The sequence below is a fragment of the Larus michahellis genome, chromosome 2 (genome assembly GCF_964199755.1).
Source record: "Larus michahellis chromosome 2, bLarMic1.1, whole genome shotgun sequence".
Classification (NCBI taxonomy): Eukaryota; Metazoa; Chordata; class Aves; order Charadriiformes; family Laridae; genus Larus; species Larus michahellis.
This window is the reverse complement of record NC_133897.1, coordinates 47,446,278-47,468,394: the sequence shown is the minus strand read 5'-3', so window position 1 is coordinate 47,468,394 and position 22,117 is coordinate 47,446,278. Positions and strand designations below refer to the sequence as shown.

General features: G+C 38.8%; 1 protein-coding gene across 1 annotated transcript in view; it reads right to left on the bottom strand.

Annotated features, from left to right (window-relative positions):
• Positions 1–355: 355 nt before the first annotated feature.
• Positions 356–22,117, bottom strand: part of LOC141738329 (collagen alpha-4(VI) chain-like) — a 42,377-nt gene continuing 20,615 nt past the window's right edge. Inside the window, 17 exon segments of the mRNA XM_074573528.1 lie at positions 356–528; positions 1,692–1,960; positions 2,177–2,270; positions 3,153–3,824; positions 4,939–5,029; positions 7,899–8,386; positions 8,498–8,509; positions 9,098–9,134; positions 10,041–10,076; positions 12,438–12,500; positions 12,818–12,880; positions 13,005–13,040; positions 15,052–15,102; positions 15,552–15,614; positions 17,044–17,106; positions 17,995–18,057; positions 18,697–18,759. Coding sequence (XP_074429629.1) covers positions 356–528; positions 1,692–1,960; positions 2,177–2,270; positions 3,153–3,824; positions 4,939–5,029; positions 7,899–8,386; positions 8,498–8,509; positions 9,098–9,134; positions 10,041–10,076; positions 12,438–12,500; positions 12,818–12,880; positions 13,005–13,040; positions 15,052–15,102; positions 15,552–15,614; positions 17,044–17,106; positions 17,995–18,057; positions 18,697–18,759 — 2,337 coding nt within the window.

The window sequence follows — 22,117 nt, the reverse complement described above, 5'->3', positions numbered from 1 at the left end:
GGTATTTCATAAAAATCTCTGAGGTATTGTTTTACTTTATTCAGTACTTTTAAAAAGTGCACATTCTGGTATTTCTGGAACAAAGTCAAGTTTCAATACTTTTATCCCTTTTAAACAATACACTGTTGGCTAACAGAAGTTGCTCAGTACTCAACATGTTGTATCAGATCAACTGTGAAATAGTTTTAATTTTATTTTCTCTATTAAGTTTCTAGATAATAATTTCATAATCAAGTATTTCTTTCAACTGAAACCTGGGAGCAAAGTAGCTATGTAAAGCTTTCTCTTTCAATCCCTTTTCCCCATCAACCTGATAGTATAACTGAAGAATGAACATAATTTAAGTATCTCTGCACTAGGAAGACTCTATACACAAGAATCCACATTCTTCTTGTGTTTCAAATCTATTTTTATTGCCTCCACAGCCCCCGTACCAGAATTGACCACACATTTTCTGCTCTTTGTTGTAGTACCACTTCAGAATATAACTCTGACATTCTCCACTATCTTGAACAAGGTCACATGCATCTGAAAAAGGCAAATAAGAGACAGATTTAATGAATGAAAGATTCACTCTTCTCAGTATTGTAATTTCAGGGAAAAGTAATGTTTGGTGCAAACTGGCAGATGAAAGGCTGGGATTGGGAATGGCAGTTCATATGTCTCCCATAAGTGGTTTAGGTCACTGCTCCCAACATCAGTGCAATAACCCTGGCTCACAGGAAATATTTTATTGGTAAAGTATAAACAGTAACTTAAGCCACTGAATTTTTTGTGCAACCACAGAGTTCGTGCACTGGTTAATGAGAGCACTGATTCAAGATTTTACACATGCAGTTAAGTGACAGGACACATTCCATCTGTGCTCAGCAAGTCTGTCACGCACTGTGGATGTGTGGCATTCCCAGAAGCACATTAGCTCTTAATTAAAAATCCAACATTAAAACACTTTTGTAAAAGCACTGGTCCTCTCTCATCAGGGGTGGGGCTACCAGACATTCCCAGAACCATTTTTGAACGGAGAGGGATGAAAAACAAAGGGATGGCAGCTGTAGCAATGAGCTACCACGCCCAAAGCTATGCAGACAGCATTGCATTTTTTTCATAGAAATTCTCTCCAATTGTAGTCTAAATAATAAAAACACTCAATAGTGTTAAAAGAATGTTGGTGACAAATCATCTCACTATCAGCATCCCATATCTACTGTGTCAAATAGCAAATCTGCAAAGAAAAAGGCATAATTAGGAAGCAAAGTGAAAAACATGAAGAATATATATATTGACTGGATATCTCTGTTGAGGGATCCTGTTCTTCCCACAGGAACAGACTGTAGACATATTTAGTTCCTCCATGTTAAGCTAAGTCAGCAGCAGGAGTAACTCAGTAATTATAGTGCAACTTGGGGATTTAAAATGATCTGCTGTTTTAGTAAAGAGGACTAGAACTTTATATTATATGATTACAAAAAGTTACAAATAAAAAATAAGGTCACAATGACACCTGCAGTTCAGCCTTTAATTACAAACTCTGCTGTATAGATTTGGACTGAATACAAACATATGGTGAAAAAACATGTTAGAAAATAAAATCAATGGAAATGCCTCATACTGTATAAATATTTGACTGAGCCCTTCACAATTTAGAGTCTTTTTACTGAATTAAAAAAGATTTTCATATTCTAAAATCATACCATAATCACTATAGGAAGCTCTAGTTTCTACTGTTGCCTGTAAGTTTTCCTCATTCTCCTGAGCTTCTCCATACCCTTGTGGCTTTTCTCCTTCAGTATCTTCCTCTGTGAAATACTCATTCTCCTCATAATCATATCTCATTTCTGGCTTTGTGTACACAGGTTCTGTGGTGGTCTCTCTAATATTCTCCCAGACTCCACTTTCAGTTCTTTCAATGTCTTCTAAACCATGACCATAACCAGTTTCACCAGTTCCGGGAAAAGGCATCCTTCCAAGGAAAGGAAAAAGAAAACAAATGAAGTATTTAAGCACCACTATGTCCTTGAAAAAAATGCATATGGTTCATTCCTTCTGAATAATGTGAAAAAAATTTTTGATCCTGATCCTGTTTCTGTTAAAGCTACTTTGAATGTAACTACTAACCCAAAGGGATAAATCTTATGTTGAGATACACACTCAAGAAGTTTAACAGGCAATTCCAAACCTTTCAATTGCAGACACTTGCTGTTGTGTGTCTCCCTGATCTAAGTTTTCACACTCTTCTTGAAGTTCAGGTGAAGGATAACTGTTCATTTCTTCTGTGGGGAAAGCACAGATACCACGGGTGAGTGTTAAAGTCCTCCAAACCCCAGTATGTTTAATAAAAAGCATCACATGATTTTTTTTTTGTTGTGAACTGGAGTTTGCATCTTTCAATAAGTAACGCACCATATCTAGAGTGGTGCTACATCCACGACAGAGAAAATTATGTTAGATATCAGCTACACAAGAATGACTCCTGAACCAACCTTTTATACTTTTGTCTTGCTCTGTAATACACTATTTATCCTTCTATAGAAACTTTGACATCTCTATACATGCTTCTGATGAGGATTTTAAATCAGTCACCATTTCCTTCTTGATATTCTCGTTTGTATTTCAAAGCACCTAAAACCCGCTAATCTGCATGCATGTGTCTTGAAAAGTGAAGAAGTTCTTTCTCTACTCTACAGACGAGGAATAGCTGCAGTAAAGAGAGGTTAATGCCAAATCCGCTAAATGTTTAAGCTTGTGACTGCCTCAAAGCCTAAATAGGCATAAACAGCTCAGTAAATCTGGACCTGCTAATGGTCAGAGGAGAAACGTAGGCCTAAATCAGGAATATAACTGTGTTCTCTTGGCTGAAGAATGGTCTTTCTTTAGTGAAAGTGGCGTCAACAAAGCCACACATTAAATACAAATTTAGGGGAAAAAAACTACTTCAGATTTTGGCCTAAGGCACCATTAAAATATAATGCTATTCTGTCATTATTGGCACTTCCGTTAGTGTCCAGCATTGGCAGCAAACTAAAGATGAAAGATTGACAAGCTAAATTACGGCTAGAAACTGAATGATAGTGCATACACCTTGTCTACTTTTTTCTACACACCATTTCCCTTTCTTTCCATAATTTAAGCAAATACCATTTTGTGCTACTTACGTTGTAGAAGATTTAGAAATGCACGGCTAAACCTCTGAGCATATACCATCTCAGATGTTGAAACCCGGCTCAATGCCAGTAAGTGCTGGTCTGTAGGGGAGCTTGACAGCTCCATCAGCTGATTGTCACTCACGTCATTGCCAAGTGCAAGAGTGAACAAGGTGAATCCTTGGCACTTGGCTCCGAGTGAAATCTCTCTCAGCTTCTCTCTGTCCCATGTGCTTGTTTTGCTTCCAATTATTGCAAATACGACCCTGTGTTTTCTTTGTCTGGGGGCTTTAAAAAACACATTTTCAACCGCCCACTGCAGGGCAGAAGCAATGGCTGATGGCCCTTCCAGTTGGTGAACAGATTCTTGGATATGTTTCTTCATCAAATCTTTATTGCTGTATGTGACTAGATCAAACTCCAAGGCCACAGGGGTCTGGTTTCTGTCAGGCAGGAAGCCCCTGGGAGCCTGCTGCAGCAGTGCCACTCTGATACCTCCGTATGATTCATTTGGCTGTGAGGAAATGACAAACTGATCTAGCATGTTGCTCACAAAGTCTTTGGCTCTCTGAAACTCTTCACTGCTGATGCTTCGAGAGCTGTCCATGATGTAAGTGATATCCATATCCATCAGAACAGGGGGAGAAAAGGGCACCACGCAGCTGGTACTTGGTTTGCATTTATCTAGAGAGGAGGAGCCAATAGGCAGCAAATTATTTAGCAACACAACAAAAGCAATAGTTCATAGAGAAAAAAAAATATCACACAGTCCTATTCATCTATTTTATTTTTCTTAATTTTTTTATTTAAAAAACAAAAATCAATTTGGCAACTTGAAATCTTCTTGTTCTAGTAAGGAATAACAGATGAGTCTTGCTGAACAATGTTTTAAGATACCATGGGAAATTATTCAGTCATGAGAGCAAAAAATGTTCATAAATTAAAACTTAACATGTAAGAGTTCCCTTGAGAAATTTTCTTCTGTGAAAATCTAAAATTGTAAAGGACACTGGAACAAACTCCATTTTTCGTCTCGGATCATTGTTCATCACTCTTAAATATTATAATTTAGTAGCTTTTCCCACCCCCACAACATAGAATTTACAGTAAACGAGCCTGGTTCCCCAGAATCATAATGCTATTTTAAGTGCATTTCTGTTAAAAAGGAAATGCCAAACACAATAATTAATTTCACATGGCTAAGACAGAAACCAATTAAACAGCTTCTGTGGTTTTGAGATTCTAATTCTTACCATTCATTGAAGGGAAAATTCAAATTGTAACTAACTTCTCAGCAGTGTTAATCTGTAACCAAGGAATGATCTGGCATGGGCAAGAAGGCCAAATTTAGAAGGGATTAAACTGGCTGGAAGCAGGAATGCCAGAGACAGAACAAATCCCTGTAAGGGGGTGAAGTTACCCTTGGTGATGCCAAGAAACAGCCACAGCATTGTCTTGTAGCCATCCAAGAACGCGAGCACTCAGGGGCCACTTTGGGGCAGCAGAGCTGGGCTGAGTCCACCATGCAACCGCTCATAGGATTGGTGCTGGTATAAGTGTATATAAGGAATCACCTCTTAATGCATCTTTGCAGACTCCTTGTAGAACCACTTATGGCAGTAGGACTCTGCCCAGTGTATTGTTTATTAATATTTTTTTAAATATATTTAAGCTTAAACATGCTTAGGGGGCACCATAAAAATTCCCCAACATCACATGGCAAAATCAAATCTATAGGAATTTTTATTGAAAGGGTAAAAAGACCGATATAACACCCGGAATTTGTAAAATGTCTTACCAAAGCAAAGTGTACAATATGTGATGTTCTTCAAACTTTCATCCTGTTGTCTTTCCCAAACAAATAATTGAAATCTTCCAGTATCATCAATCTATGTTTTAAAGCAGACACAAAAGTAACATTAAAAAGATATATGTGAAATACAGATGTTTTCTCTTTGTTCTCAATATCATTACTATTTCTCTGTTAAAATACTATCCCTGACTTGGTGGTTTCACTGCTATTGTAATATTGAACGGGTACACAGAAGACTTTTTCAGTTGTCGTTCTGGAGCATTCTGACTGCCCTGAAGCATTACAAGGAAACTGCTTTGTGCCTAAATGTCTAACTCCATGCTGTGCCACGCTGAGATTGCCAGGTTAGTGTAGCTGCTAATGACAATTAATAGGTGTTAGCACAGCTTATTAGCTAAGAGTATTGCTTTAAGACAGTCATGGTAGATTAATCAAAACTAGCCTGGATATTTCTTCATGGTGTTGAACTTAGGTCCTCTGTTCACATTCATTTTATACGTTGTCTTTCTGCTCTTCCTAGATCCTAGATTAGGTAGGGATTCAACTTTTATTCTCTGTTTGTACGCATGTGGCTACCCAGGTCTTGACTGGGGTGGCTATGTGCTACTCTGTGGCTGTGAGTCATTGTGAGATTGCAATTGAATGCAAATGTAAGAAAACCTCATGGTCTAAATACATATACCAAGAGCTTTCTGTAAAGGTCACCATATTCTCTCCTTGACAATGCAGAGCACTATATTCTGGCTTGAAAAATACTTTCTTTAAAAATCTGGGGAGACAGCTTTATACGTATGAGTGGAAATCTTAGCACAGGTAAAAGATATTAAGATTTGGTTTGGTTTTGGTTTTGGTTGTTGGGGTTTTTTTGCCAGTGAAGGGCTACCGCTTTTTTTCTTTTCTTAATAGGGCGCTACAGAGTAAATGGCAGTATCTCTGATCTCAGCTTTTTCTGGGACAAAGAGTAATTCTCCACAGTGAAGATGTTTTCTCAGGAGAGAAAATTCTAGCATTAGAAAATTCTAGCATTAGAAAAACCTATATGTTGCCTGTGATCAGAAGAACAAAGACAATCTTTGCCAGCAGATGATTTGACTGCAAAAATGCTTGAGGAACCCTGAAGAAGCTCCAACAACATCCTACAATTTCACTGACCACCCAACCCCATCCAAATGTGATTCAAGGGAAAAACATTTCCTTGTGGACTAAGAAAAATAAAAATGGCTGTAAAATACCATAATATTGCAGGAAATGAACCATGTATATGGATAAGCTAAAATGGTGAGGAAAGAAATAATTACTTCTTTGCATTAAACTTAAGCTTTGTGTGTGTTATACACAACACAATTAACTTCTGATTAATGTCTGTAAAGGATGATATAGATAGGCCTCTTCAGAGGAATTAGAATTGGCAATGACTGTTTAAGTGATCTCCAAACTGAGGCTCCTAAAGCAAACTAACCAAAGCCAGCAAGTATCTGTGGCTACAGGCTGGTAGGATCATGAAGATCAAACCAACTGTCAACTGCAAGGGCACAAGTCCATCTAAAAGAAAAAGAGATACTGTATTTTCTTGTGTGGTTGTGGCGAAGTTGGTTGCCTTCCCGCCACTGTAACCATAAAGGAGAGCTGGGCAGTGAACTTTTTGCCTTTCCCCCCGCTAAGCAGCTTTTTTAAACCTCTCTACTGTGAAAGCTGATTTATGGAAAGTTGGTACCTGTGTAAATACCAGATGTATTTGGATTTGTAATTCAAAATACTGATGTTTGCTCTGGTTTATCCTCTGGAGAAACCCAGTGAATAAACGGTAGGCTTCCTTCTCATATGTCAGCAAAATTTTTTCATTCTGCTAAATTAATATTCAGCCAGACAAATATGTGAATTGACTAACAGATATGAGGCTGCATGAGAATAAATGTAACATGAAGATTAAAGGGATGACTTAAGATGCTACTAGATCAGACTCCAAGTTTTGCATCTTTTGTCACATGAAAATAAACATAGTTTCCTTCTATAAGGATAATTTTGAAGAAACAGCATCTGGAAGGAATTTTATTTTTAAAAAGTTAAAACTGAGCACAGATGATCCAAAAATAAATTGCAAAGACAGAGAACATGGAATCATATTATGAAACCTTAAAGAAACTTAAAATTGTTTTCTTTTGGTACCTGGTAGAATGGATTGCTTATTTTTGTTTACTACCTTTTTATATGAAGTCACATTTTAAAACAAAAATTGTTAATTGCCTCCTGTACTAATCACAGAATCACAGAATGGTAGGGTTGGAAGGGACCTCTGGAGATCATCTAGTCCAACCCCCCTGCCAGAGCAGGGTCACCTAGAGCAGGTTGCACAGGAACACATCCAGGAGGGTTTTGACTGTCTCCAGAGACGGAGACTCCACCACCTCTCTGGGCAGCCTGTTCCAGTGCTCTGTCACCCTCAGGGTAAAGAAGTTCCTCCTCATGTTTAGGTGGAACTTCCTGTGCTCAAGTTTGTGCCCATTACCTCTTGTCCTGTTGCCAGGCACCACTGAGAAGAGCCTGGCCCCATCCTCCTGACACCCACCCTTTAAGTATTTGTAAGTGTTGATAAGATCCCCCCCTCAGTCATCTTTTTTCCAGACTGAAGAGACCCAAATCCCTCAGCCTTTCTTCATAAGAGAGGTTTTCCCGTCCCCTAATCATCTTGGTAGCCCTTTGCTGTACCCTCTCCAGCAGTTCCCTGTCCTTCTTGAGCCGGGGAGCCCAGAACTGGACACAGTACTCCAGATGCGGCCTCACCAAGGCAGAGTAGAGGGGGAGGATGACCTCCCTCGACCTGCTGGCCACACTCTTCTTGGTGCACCCCAGGATGCCATTTGCCTTCTTGGCCACAAGGCACATACAGCTATCAAAAGGTAAGCAAATGGATGACTGACTCAGTTTTCTATAGTCTATTTACTTACTGAGAAGGCACGTCTGACATTTGGCACTTCACTGAAGGCAATAACCACTGGAGTGATATCCAAGGCACTCAACTCAAGTACAGCTGTGTTGATGGCGACACCATCCTGCGATGGACCATTGGCAAAAAATAGGGCAACTTTTCTTGTGAGGATGCCCTGACGAACACGTTTGAAGACATTTCTTGAAACAAATCTCATGGCTGCCCCAATATTACGTTTTCCAGTGGTTCTCTCTAGCGGTATTCTCTGGACTGCTTGTAGCAGCAAGTTGCTTTTTTGGAATTCTGAGAATCGGATGAGATAGCGCGTATTGGTATTGAAAGAAACAACGGAGACACGAGCACCTGTTGGGCAATTGCTTTCACTGATCTTAATGGTCTTCAGCAATAACATAACAATGTTCCTCATTCTTTCAAATGCAGCTGGTGTAACATCATCAGACATATCGAAGGCAAACACCACTTCAGTTGGATAAACTGGACACGTGTCTGTATATTGAAATTAAAAAATTGTGTGAGAACCTTTCCACGACTCAAACATTGTTAGTTTTTTCTTCAAGTCTATAAAAGAACGGACATGCAGAGGCCAGACGGGCTTACCTGATGAGCAAGCTGGAATGAAAAGGTGGAGAGCAAATAAATTATTTTGGACTCATATTCCTTAAAATAGTGACACATACACTTGCTTTCACTAAAGAGCCTGATCCAAAGCTCAGGCAACTGACAGAATCTGTCCATGAGAGACAGCACTTCTCTTCCACAATTAAATACTTAAAATAGTGCAATTTTACTGGGTGAGAATTAAAGAAATTGTTCTGGGTTCTGCTGAGCATATAAGTCTGAGAGAGAATGAACACTTGAACACTCGAAATCTGGAGGACAGGTGATATACAAATATTGTCTTCTCTCAGATAACTCCCCAAAGACGGTAGGCAAAATGCCAAAGAATTAATTTAATCTTAAATGAGGACAAGAGACATTTGTTACAGTTTTTGTAATTAAGAGACAGGAAAAATGAGCAAAAAGCATAAGCCTGTTTCATACACCTGCTGAAAACCCCTCATAGTTAACAACTAGCAGTCATCATCAAACTGAACCCATATACAAACTACCAGTCTAGAGGGTCTCCAATGGAGGCTATTCCATTTAAGAAGAGTGACTAGGTGGAATCAGCAGTAAAAGAAGATGCTCCCTACTTACGGCAGTTTTTTCGTGTAAAATTCACAAGTTCACAAGGCTGCAGGAGCAAAACAAAAAAGCAATTAATGGCAAATACCAGATCATCCCAGACTGGGAACCTTACTATTGGTTTGAGCTGAAGGTCATATCCCAGCTCCTGAACTAACCCTCACTATTGTAAATCCAGAATCCCACATTCCAGTTCCTCTCTATTTCAAATAGTACAGGGGCTCTGCCCCTGCTGCAGAAACTAAGGGTTTTTTTAGACGTGCTCTGTTGGCATTTAATTACGATCTGGAGTATTAAGCAACCATTTATCCATTCTTTATTTTGTGTACTAATCTGATCTAGGATGTCACCAGGCAATGGCACTTTCATAAAAGAACAGGCATTTCAATAGCAACTCACATAGGAAGAATGAGGTCCACAGAGGAGGGACCCCGTTTGGACATAGAACACACCTGCAATAGTATTGCCTGCAGGTAGTTGTCCATGCAAGGGTTAGATGAAGCCTTTATTCAGAAGTGTTAATTTTACAGGGGATTAGGATTCTGAAGAAATCCTGCCTTGCTATTCCCAGTGAAAACAGCTGTTACTGTGGAAATGCCCTCCTTTACAAGAGAGTGAAAAGTAACTCTAATCCTGAGCTGGTGTGGAAACTGATGTGAAGTTTCCACACCGCTTTGGAAACTTCAAAGTGTGGATTTGAAGGAACAAATAAAGGAATATTAATGGTCTAACAGTTTGCAAAAGTTAGGACACAGCATTAATCCATATGTATAATTGTTTCTCAATCCTTGATTATTTGCTAAACAGAAGCACCCACTGCACTCTGACAATTATTTGAAAAGGATATGGTTTTCTAACAGCTAATTGTGCTCATTGCAGTCAGTGCTTATAAATGGAAGAAGACTAAAACTGTTAGTTCCATGCAGCGTGAGTTAGCTGTGAAGTATTAACTTACTTCCATTAAAACGGTGCCCATTGGTCCCTTGGCGCCCTAAACCAAACACAGGTCCAGAAAATCAGACCCTGATAACGTATTTCCATCTATGACTCTGTAGCCCAAAGAAAATGCAGGCATACAGTCCTTCCCTGATAACCATTTGTGAATTTGAGATATGAGGAGACATCAGTTCCCAGTATGGATTTCTATGGACCCGTTCCCAGCAGAGTTGCAAACTACTTCTCACACCTATTTTTCTGTTCATTTTCCTTCCTGATTTTATAAATGTTCAATATTTGTTGCCCTTGAGGAACAGTATAATTCAGAATTGGATTTCCTTTCTAAACGGCAATTTACGTGCTGTGGTTCAGTTACCTGCACCTTACATCCTTTTCAACCTCTGATGTGTGATAGGCTTGCCCTTTGCTCTTGCAGGGTACAATCCCCACAGTTCTACCTTGAGAGATCCTGCAAGACCATACACACATCATGACTGCTCGACCAGTCTAGCTAGCTTTTGCTACTCTGCAGCCTTCTCCTTGGGACTGTGGGCAAATGCCAGGATTCCAAGCGCCTTTTTTCAAAATAAAAGTATTGTTTAATCTTCATAACAGGAGTAAAATACAGGCAAAATAACATTTTTTCAAGGCAGCTTGAAAGTTGTCATCATGTGTGCAATTCAGATATGTAGCAAGACTACTGAAAATTTTCACTTATTCACAGAGGGCTGCAGTGAGATATACCAGAAAAATTTGAACTACACATCCCACAACCTTTACCTTAGCCTCTCCCTACCATGACACTATGGTTTACCAAAATCATATACTTCCTTACATCCCTAAATTACAACGCCATCTCCATATTTGTTGCTTTCTGCTCCAACTAACCTTCCATTCCTCCATCTCCTGCCTGAGCTACCTTCCCCATCTCCTCTGCTGTCTTGCTGTTAGCATTATCACAGCCATTCCATGCTTTTATCTTCTTATGTTTCCCAGCAGGTCCCAGTTCTTCTTTGGTACTGCTCAGCAAGAGTTAACTGTGAGTTGCCTGAGCCCTAATGAATGTTACTTGCAGCAACTTATTAGTGGTGATTGAGCTGTGCAGACTTGACCCATATGGGTAATCAGGCCACGAAGTTAGGGAGGATGGGTAAAACAGGCCTATTTTGGCTGGCCCTGCCTACTACTTGTATCCCTTCCTGCATCCCTATCTCTTCCACTTCCCACAGAATTCCCACTTTCCCATTTCACTGATGGACTGCTACTACAATAATCCCAACCAGCCCATACCTCCCAAGCTCCACTCTCACTTCTACACCTGAAGAGGAGATCTTGAGCTTGAAATCTCTCTGAAGATTTCTTGAACCATAGATTGGCAAGGCCAACAGCTATCTGGCTCACAAGCACACAAGGTCTGTCTGTCTGTAACGTATGTGAGCAGCCAAGCAGAAGGGAAGGCAATGCATTCCAGCTGGCACTATTGGTCATTCTTGTGCTCAGCTTCATAAAATAAAGTGGGCCAGTTACATTCATTGACCAGCACAGCGTAATGACCAAAAAAAAAAAAAAGTTTTCTAAGTTGCATACGTCCTGTGGGCGATATTATACAGGTAAAGATACTGTTATCCATAATGTTCCACATTTAAACTGAAAGAGTAAGCTTAAGAAAGTTAAACAAGAAAATAATTAACAGTAGGGATTGTTTCTGGTCTCCATGGAGCTGATTTGCAGAACCGCAGCAAGATAAAGATAGACATATATAGGGATTTTCCTAACTGCCTACAACATTCGTCCTAAATACTACTGAAATCCCCAATCCTTTCTCCTGCTTAGCTAGAGAATAAAACTTTTTGTTATATAAAATGCAGATCACAGACACTGGAAAAGTACATCAAGACATCTACTTGTATATAAGGATTAACAGGTTACTGTCAATTTAAACTTTAAGTAAGTGCATGTAATTGCAAGTCTGATTTTAAATGGCTTTTCTTTTTCAATTAAAAAATACATTGGCTTTCAGCAGAACAATCCAATTCTACATTTTAGTACTCTGTTCTTTTTTAATTAGATATTTACCCTGCCTAAGGTTGATACCAAACACTGTGTAGGAAATTATGCCTGCATTGTATCTTTGCAGTTCCATTTCTGCAATCTGATCCAGTGAAAGATGTCCCTGCTTACTGCAGGGGGGTTGGACTAGATGACCTTTAAAGGTCCCTTCCAACCCAACACATTCTATGATTTCCAACAGTGGCGGCTCTTGTGCACACACATTCACAGGCAAGATGTAACTCTATACAATGGCCAGGCTGATTAAACATAGTTTACCAGATGAAACATTATTAAATATTCCATTAATCTAATAGAAAGTTTAAGAGCAATATAAGAGTGGTTTTTAAAAATAAAAATAGATTACCATAGGTCCTGATGGCCCTTGGTCCCCTGGATCTCCCAGGGAACCTGGTATGCCAGCATTTCCCTACAAATAGAAATACAAGTTTTATTCATTATAATTGCACACAGAGATGTAGAATTCTAGCAGAGAAAACATCTGTAACTATATTGTGAGTTGGATCCCGCATTTACATAAAGATAGGATACTACCCCTAAGAACTACTAGCCACGAACATCTCTAAAGACTTAGACCAGCATTCTCTCGAGACCTTCTGCACAGGATACAGCAATAAAAGATCAGAGTGGGAACCAATTTCAAAAAATTTTGATGAGGAAACACTTAAGACATAAGGGCTTTACTTATAGAACTCTTCACAGAGTTAACAGATTTATCATTCTTACTCTTCTACCCCTAACTCCTTTGGGTCCTTCAGCTCCTGGAATGCCTGGGTCTCCATCTTCTCCCTGAAAATTAATGAAATCCAGAACTTTATAGGAAAGGAGAAGACAGACAGAAAGACAGATAACCATTTCTAACCAAGAACAACGTAAAACAAGACATAAAGCAAACACACCCATTTGATCATACCTCTGGACCAGGATATCCTGTGAATCCAGATTCTCCCTACAAAAAGAAAGGACAAAGACTTCATAAGAATCTAGAACTTTGTGATCTGCTTAGTGTTTGATGTCTTTAAATCAAAAACAATTTCAAAATTATTCTTAGCATTCCATCCCATTCAAGGAGCAGAGGCTACCACTCTGGTCTCAAATGACATAGTTTTAGATTAACAACTCGTTCATCTAAAGGAAGAACATCTTAAAATTTTCCATCAGTTTCTGAATTTTCAAGCGTGTTCCATTTCTCAAGTAAGTGTTTTATCAAAAGTTATTTAGGCCTCCTAGTAACATATGTTGGAATTCATGTTCAGCTATTACAAGTAAATTATAACATTCAGAACTCAGTGTTTGAATGCAGTTTCAAAATGTTGTACCCTCCATACTAAGCAGTGATACCATAATATTTTGTTGGCATATTAGAAGTCACTTCATTAATTGTTTTCAGTTACTTCAGTTTTTGGTGTATTCTTTGCTCATATATGAGAAGTATGAGAACTCTCACAAAGACCAATCAGAATTGAAGCGTATCTCTACTTGACATTAGAGTAACTATCAGAATTCACACTATTTATGTATGTCCTTGTTTTAAGAGTTCCCTCCCATGGAATTGGGCAGGCCTGTCAAACATCATATGACTTTATCCTATAATTTCTAAAAAATTACACGCATGTAGGCCCCACATTACACCTAAGAGAGCATAATGTGACTGTGAACCTATATAATTGATAGCGATCTTAAATAAAACCTATACTAAAGGCTCTTCTCTTAGCTATCAGGGGAAACAAACTCTTTCTGGATCACTATTCTGGGGTGAATTGGTTTTTTGTTTGTTTTTATTAATTGCTTTAATTCAGACCTTGCCAAACCTTGGGGAGACACATCAACGTATAAGAAGGGCTTTAAGTCAATCCTTTAAAACAACGAATAATGACAAGAAGATTTAACAGAAACCTTTTTTCCTCATTTCTTGTAACAAGGAGGATGTTTCCTGAAATGAGTAAGTGGGAGATTCCAAGAGCTTAAAAGAACTAGTCTTTCATATAACATACAAGTAACCTGTGAAACTCTCCCATCAAAGGACATTTTTGGGGGTAAGAAGGTAAGAAAAGAGACTGGATAATAAGAAGCATCAAGAGCTATTTTAATAAAAAGCCTTTTTAGAAAAAGGAACTCATCAGTTGAAGAGGCTCCTGGGAAGCCTTTCATATCTTTTCTGCAGCTTCTGCAGCACTCTGCTTCTCCCACAAAAAGGGAGAGTGAAACAGATGTTCCTCCAGTGAGATCCATTGGACCAACTTCTGTTTTGCAAGCAATGAAAAAGGACTAGTATTGTAACACTACATAAACTCTTTGAAACGACTGCAGCTGTTTCAAACATCCCCACCATTTTGCTCATGGACTGACTCATTCGTGCTGCTGGTCCCATGATTTTGACCTCATACTTTCTGTATACTTTTTATTTTAGCTGGATTCTTGTACATTTTTAGAGAAGTAAGAATTTCACTGCTATTTTTTTCATCAGGGCTGTGAAGGGAATGACAAAAATTTCTAAATATGTAGCAATCCAGAGATTAATCCTCAGATTTTACTGCTGAGCACAAGGAAGAATAAATATTTCACATTAAAACAGTGAGGCCATTGGAGGGTAATCACCCTCACCTTGGTGGTCAAGGAATCCCTCCTCTGAAAGAACAAAATAGTCCAAGGTGGCTGGCCCACCAAGACTTGCCAACAGAAGTGGCTAGTCAAGCAGACTGAAGTGGGGAGAAAGCACCGTGTACTCCAAGAAGTACAATCCCCCATGTCCATATACACACATACACACATCAAGGGAAAAAGTAATAGAGAGTGGTTCTCAAAAGAATATCCTATTGCAGAATTTCTCACAAGGATGGTTGTGGGAAGGCTGAGCCTCTTACGGAACGCACTAGCCATGTCTTACATTTCTCTTGAATCGAATACGGATGGTCATGTTCAATTTGACACTGCAAGACATCCTGACTCTAAGCACTCACCTTTGCTCCTTTGCTTCCTTCAGGACCATAGGCATCCCTGCCATCCACTCCCTGCATAGGTTGAATATGCCATAAGTTAGCTTTTAACAGAGGATTAGATTCATATTCAACTCCACTTTGCAATAAAGACCTCTCATTACAATAGGGTGTCCAGGCTGTTAAGATTGACAAAGTAGGGCAAGCTATCAAAACAGTAGCAAATGTCTAAAAAACAGTAGCAAATGGTGGCAAAATCTGTAGAGAGAAAAAAAGGATTAAGGCCAGAGTTCCTCTCCACTATGTGCCCTACCTCTAGCATATTCTCTCTCTCCTAGAGAACATGATGGGAAAGATATTCTCTCTAGCCCACAAGGAACCTGGTGTCCGTAAGGAAACAGAGAGCCGAACGTGAAATAATTTTAAGTGTATCAAATAGAGAAAATAGAAGGGAATTAAATGTACTGATTCAGATGGATGGGTGTTAAATTACAGGGGCCCTGAATTTGGGCAGAAAGACTCACAGGCATGCCTCTCCATCCAGCTGGTCCCACTGGGCCCTTCTCTCCAGGGTCACCAGGTTCACCCTGTTATAATTGAAACATAAAAAGCATTAATTTGGCTTATCCAGGAGAATTCTTCTTTCTTGCCTGTTAGACTGAAGTGTGCTTATACATTTTATAGACTACTTGATGCTGATCAACAGCATTCCATTACAGACCATGTTTCATGGAAGGTTCCTTGGGGTGGAACTGGAAAGCACTTGGCAAATCAGAATACGCTAAGCATTCATCCAGTTAAACTCCAAAGGTCTTCATCCAGTAAATATCCCATTGTTATACAGAATTACCAGTGAAAGAGTATTTTCTGGAAAAAGTTATATTAATGGTAGCAGGACGTAGCCTGGAATTCTACCACCATGAAGCATCTGTTGAGAGCAAACAGTATTTCTCAGGCACGCTGCCTGCACTGTGCTCTTAGTCCTCTTGCATGTTTTCTTTTCTTCATTTCCTCTTTTGGTTTTGGTTTTGACTTTCTTAATGAGCTTTCTTCTAACAAGATCTCCAATATTAAACAGTACAAAACCAGACTGAGAAAATGGAATGTATGATGGATTAAATCCCTACGTTCCTTCCCAATTTTTGTCACTGCTTCACTATGTTTTCACACAGTGACTTTTCTCACAGTAGCACTTGGACCTTCTGATACATCTCTGTCACTGGATGTAATAATACAGTGAATGTAATAACCCTTCAAAGAGACTGAAAGGCGTAGCTAACTGGTTTTATTTATGCCTTTTAGATCCAAAAATGCAAAGATACCTAAAATGAGTTATTTTTCTTTAATCTCCCATATCAATGAATTATAAGCCAATTAATGAAAGGAAAGTAAGGGACAGCATTTATTATAAGTAAGTGAACCACTTAGTAGTGGCCTTCATGTTGATTCAGTTCTTAACACATTCATTCCTGTATAACAGACATCGTAACAGTTAAGATTCCTTAAACTGGTTAGGAATCTTTAGAACGAAAAGGTTAAAATAAGCAGTTATGCTTCATTGAACTGGGAAGTTCAGACTGGGTATTAGGGAAGGTTCTTCACTGAGACGACAGCCGTTGGGTCCCTTCCAACTTGAGATATTCTAAGATCAACTCGTACATATTTTCAATGGATTGGACAGATTCTAGGAATCACAAAATAAGCCCAAGAGTCAGCACTGCCTTATCACTACTGCATTTTGTGAGAATCCAAGCCCCACTGAGAACCATGACCACAACAGCAGTTAGAACAGTAGTCATGGCAACACTAAAAAATTCTTGGTATAGCTCTGACACCTGTAAGGTTTCCGTGAGCACATCACTTGTCTTCCCATGCAATCTAAAAATGTCTATAAAACTTAACATTCTTCACATGTTCCATAGGAACAATACAAGTGTTTGTTCATGCTTCTTCAGGTAGTTCTTGAATGAATTATGATGTTAGATTGCTGTAATTAGATACCTTAAAAATCTTTACCTTTGCTCCTCTTGCACCTAACTTTCCAACAGAGCCAGGTGCACCTGGGGCCCCCAGACTAGCCTGTAATCAGAAGTATCAGTTAAAAGGTGCATAACAAAGACTCAAGGGCTCATTGAACTCAAGGATTCACTGCCCCTTGAAATTATTACAGAATTGGTATAAGCATTAGCACATTAACAGGCTTGTGAGCACCACAGTAAGAGTTACTGGTCAAGCTATCATTCCAGTTATTACCTGTTTTCTGTACAACTGTTTTAAAATTCTCAAAATGTTATTAAGTAAGTATGACATGAATGTTATTTTCTATCTACATAGATACCTAACGAATACATGCATACGTGCACAAACAATATGAATATATATACACACACATACAAATGTGTGTAAGCAAGAGCATCACTACATGACTGAAGCAGATGCCCAAAGCTGACAGAGTAGGATATTACAGTCCTGAGTTACACTGGTGTAATTTCAGAATAAGAACCCCCAAATCAACAGCATCACACAAGTGAGAAGATCAGCAGTGAGTGCTCAATAGTTACAACCTCATCACACCCTAGCGTTAAATCTCAAAGGCCATACTTTAATGAAACCACTGACCATGATCTAACTTTGCCCTCAGCTACACCACTGTACATCTGGATTTATACATGCTGTTAGTCCTGATACTATAGAACCGAGAGTGAAATCTAGAGCTAAGGCTTTTAATTGCAATCATGCAAAAGCTTGGTAACACTGAAGTTCACTTCTTATTCACCACCTAAAAGTATTTTCAAGGCTGTTATTTTATCATATGAGGCTGCAAATCAGCTTCCTTAAGTACTATACTGAAAAATCCTCAGTTTCTTCTTTCTATAAGTATTTTTAAAACTCTTTATAGGAATAATATCAAAACTGAGAATGAAAAGCCCTAATGTGTACAGCAGGAATATATTATTTAAAGCTAACCAGAGGGCCTGGCATGCCTTGTGGTCCTGGAGGTCCTCTGATCCCTTGTGGTCCTCTTGGGCCCTAATGTAAAAAAGCCATTGAAAAAAAAAAAGTCAGTTCAATGGCGATAGCCTTTCAGTGAAAATTAGATTGCTGCAACAACCAGAATCCAAGTGCCTGTTTCACAAGCCTTAATGCACAGGTGAAATTTCTGACTGCTTGGTTGTAAGGATTGGTCTGTGTGAAACAGCTGTGATGGTCACTGCCTGAGGGCCATATTCAGAAAGCTACTGTGGTGTTTAAGATACCACAAGATAATGCAAAGCTTTCCTAATTGGTTTTGTCAATCAGTATGTTATTTTCATCATTTTAATGCACCCTGGAAATACAGTACATTCAAAAATGCAATAGTGTACTTATTGCTAGCAATTTCTAATGAATTAATTTTGAAGATATCTGCTTGATAATATCCTGTAAGGTAGAGAGGTGTTTGTTAAATTACTTATTTCTGCTATGCACTTTCCTCTTTTCATTTCACTAGAAGCTGCACCCACATAAACCAAAAGAGAAACTTGCCACATTTAATTCCTTAGGGTTACAGAGGAGATTTGCCACAGAAGAATCTTGCTTATAATACTCATTAGTTGAAGTAAACAAAGCATTCAAAAAAAAAAACCCAAAAAAAGATCAACATAAAAATAACTCAGTTCTTTTACTTACCTGTGGGCCTGGAAGACCAGAGTCTCCTGGGTAACCTGCTTCCCCCAGATCTCCTTGCTCACCCTGCCAGAACAAAAACACACAAACCAACAACCAAGCCAAATAAATTAACACCTGTCATATGTACATCAACAGATAATAATTTCATATCTGCACAGAGTATCAGTTGAGAGAATGTTTTCCAATGCTTCAAAACAGCTTTCACGCAGCTTCAAATTCCTGTTGAAGAAAATTCAATTAAGAAGCAAAAGTTGAGTAGCTTTTTTTGGTTGTTTAGGGTATGTGATGAATATAAGAGCTGGAGTGCAAGAGGTCAGTTCTATCCGCTTTGCATTTTGCTAAGTACATTTTACACCACAGTCTCAGCAACATCGCTGCATTACCCTTGTCCTTATCCACTGCAGAGACCACAAGAAGTCATAAAGCCAGGGCCACAAGGGCAGATCCCCTTCACCTTTATCCATGGAGAACTACCCTGAGGGGGAACCATGACTTTCCAATTCATCCTAGAATTAGATGTCTTTATAACTCCCCATTTTTCATTCTGGTTACTCATCAAGGCAAGTAAAATCTTCCTTGATGAAGGGGAAAAAAAAACCCAAACCTTTTCCAGCTCCCATCTACATAAAGTAGCTATCTAAGGACGAGTCAGTTTAGCTGACATCCCTAAGAAATATTTGCTGTCTGCTGGACTAAGTAAAATGGTGATAATTAGCACCAAGGTATTCCAGGCCTTGCAGATCACCTTTCACTGGAGAAATTATAAACGTATGTATGTCTGAAGATTCTCAGGAAACAGGTGGTTCTGGAATTAATATCCTGCATTCAAAAGGCTGTACTCCCATTCTCCACCACATGAATGAAATGAAAGATAAATGAAAAATAAGAACAAAAAAAAAAGCACTGAGCAAGCTTATTTGTAGCCACAGTAACAATAATGTAATATAGAACATCAGTTAGTAGACTGATGCCAGGCTTATGCCAGCAGTAAAAAAATCAAATAGAAACAGATTTCCACAAAAATCACTTTGACTGCAATGAAAATGGACAAATTCTTATTGCAGGGTCTACTGTTTTATCTAATTCCTCCAGGAGATGTGCAAGACAGAAAAGGGTAATTCTCTTTGCCATTTGCTTTTTACATCTCTTCAATGAACAGGTGATTTATATAAGTTGTGCTCAGAACATGGGTTGGGACCTAGTTTTTAATCCCTACTGACCTGTGCAAATATTTTTTGTTATACTTTTAGAAGTCAAAGCTGATCAAGTACTTAAATGAAAACAGTTTGGAAGATCTCTGTTGTTGTGAGGTTCAGTCATGTCTCTTGTTCCCAAAAATATTATTAAAGGGTGGCCTCATCACTGGGGGAGGGGGCCCCCATGGAGATGAAGAAGCTTGTCTCAAAAGGTTCAACTAATTCTGCACTATGTGATTTTACTAAACAAGTTGAACATTTTTACTTTCTAACCACACCAGAGTTCTTGTGCTCATTAGTACAACAAAGATAAGGTACAAATCCTTTTCCACAGACTTCAGTTTTTGTCCTGTTACCCTCATTGCTCACTTGGATTCTTTCTTTCTGCTGGTACCTGACAGAAAAATGCAAACAAAGATTTTTAGAGCTCAGCAGCAATCAAATGGAAAAGAAAAAGAAAGCACAAAGTTACATAATTACTTAAGAAATGGATTTCTGAGGTATCAAGCAAGAATTGGAATAATTAAAAGGAAGGCTTCATGGGTATTGTTCAGTATTTTAATCTAAAAATGTCTGCATAAATGCTGTAAAGAATTTCTGAGACAGAAATAGTAAACAGTAACTATAAAACACTTGTGTTCTTTCAAGTTATGCTGATCCCTGTGAGTAGCCAAAGCACGGTGCTTCCCCCTTACTAGCGGATAGTATCAAAATCGTCCAGGTCTACTCCCATCTGTGATACTCCAGACTTCTGGATTCTCAAAGTGAAATCCAAATTGGGATTTTCAGAAACGAGGTGGGGCAGAGGCTTCAGCACAAGGCCTACCTGTGTGTTGCATGAAGCTGGGATGTGATTGGACTACCTTGGGGAACTTGCAGGACTCTTACTTCTCACTGTCATTTCCCAGTGAAAAATTAATTTGAGTCAGCTTAAATGTAAAAAGACATCCCGCTCCTTCCAGTAGCCTTTTTCCTTTGATGAAAATTATGTTCTATTTTGTATCATTATGGTTATTCTCACTGTTATTTAATAACATTTTAAAATTGGCTTTCAGTTTAAATGCTTGTTGCTGTTACAGAAAAGGCATGCAATCCACGCAAAAGTTTCATGACAAATCATGAACCTTTTGCCAAATTAAGAACACAGCAAGCACTTCAGTTTACATACTGCGTCCATAATTAAAAACTTGAGTAAAACATCAAGCTTATCAAACTGAGGAAACTGTTACCAGGTGACATCTAACAGCCTGTTTTGTACAGGCCAAATACTTTCATATTGTGAGCTTTGATGAAGAAAACAGAAACTTTGAAACAATTGCTACTTGAGACCAGAGACAAAGAGTGCATGCACTTCATCCTGTCCTCTCTTTGATATTAGAACTGCACTGGCATTGCATGAATATGACTTGGAAAGAACAGATGGGGTAAAGCTGGTCTGAATTTTGCCCTGACCATGCTTGTGAGTGAAGAGTTTCATAAAACAACCTCTATTCAAAATGCTGGTTTGCACGTTTATTCAGAAGCTACAACTTTACCCATTCCCCAGACTCCAACACAGGGTATGACTTCAAGACATATTCCACTCTGCAGGTACTGACAGTGTCATACACGAAATTGCGATGTTTCCCTGGGTTTATATGCACTAAGGTAAAGGGGAAATGTTAAACCAAGGCATATACCATCTGCCTTATCTGTGCTAGCAACTCTGCAGAGAGATTGGGTCAAATTTGAACTACTTGTGCTAGAGCAATATGTTTCCTGGAATGATCATATAAGCCATACTTGAAAAAGCAAGCAATAGGCTAGAGATAAGGGATATATCTTGCAAGCAGGTGTATGGGAGTCATGGTTTTAGGTGTTCTTACAGACTCCTGCCAGGGTGATGGACAAAGGAAAACATTTGTTTACCTTGTCCTAAAAAGAAAAAATAAAAAGAAAAAAAAAAGATTAAAAAAGAAAGAAATCTGGGACTTCTCAGGTTTCTAGAATTTAACTTTTACTTGCAGTAATCCACTTTGCTTTTAGAATTGCTTTGATAACTGTATTTTGTAATTTATACACTGGGACAAACAAGCTTTCTTTTCCAAGAACATTATCTAAAACTTCATTTAAGAGAATCACAGTGACGTCTTTACCAGTTACATCTCAGCAAAGTTTCCTTTCATCGTGGCTCCATGAGGTATAGGTCTAGGAAAACCACGCCTACCACCACATGAGAAAATTTT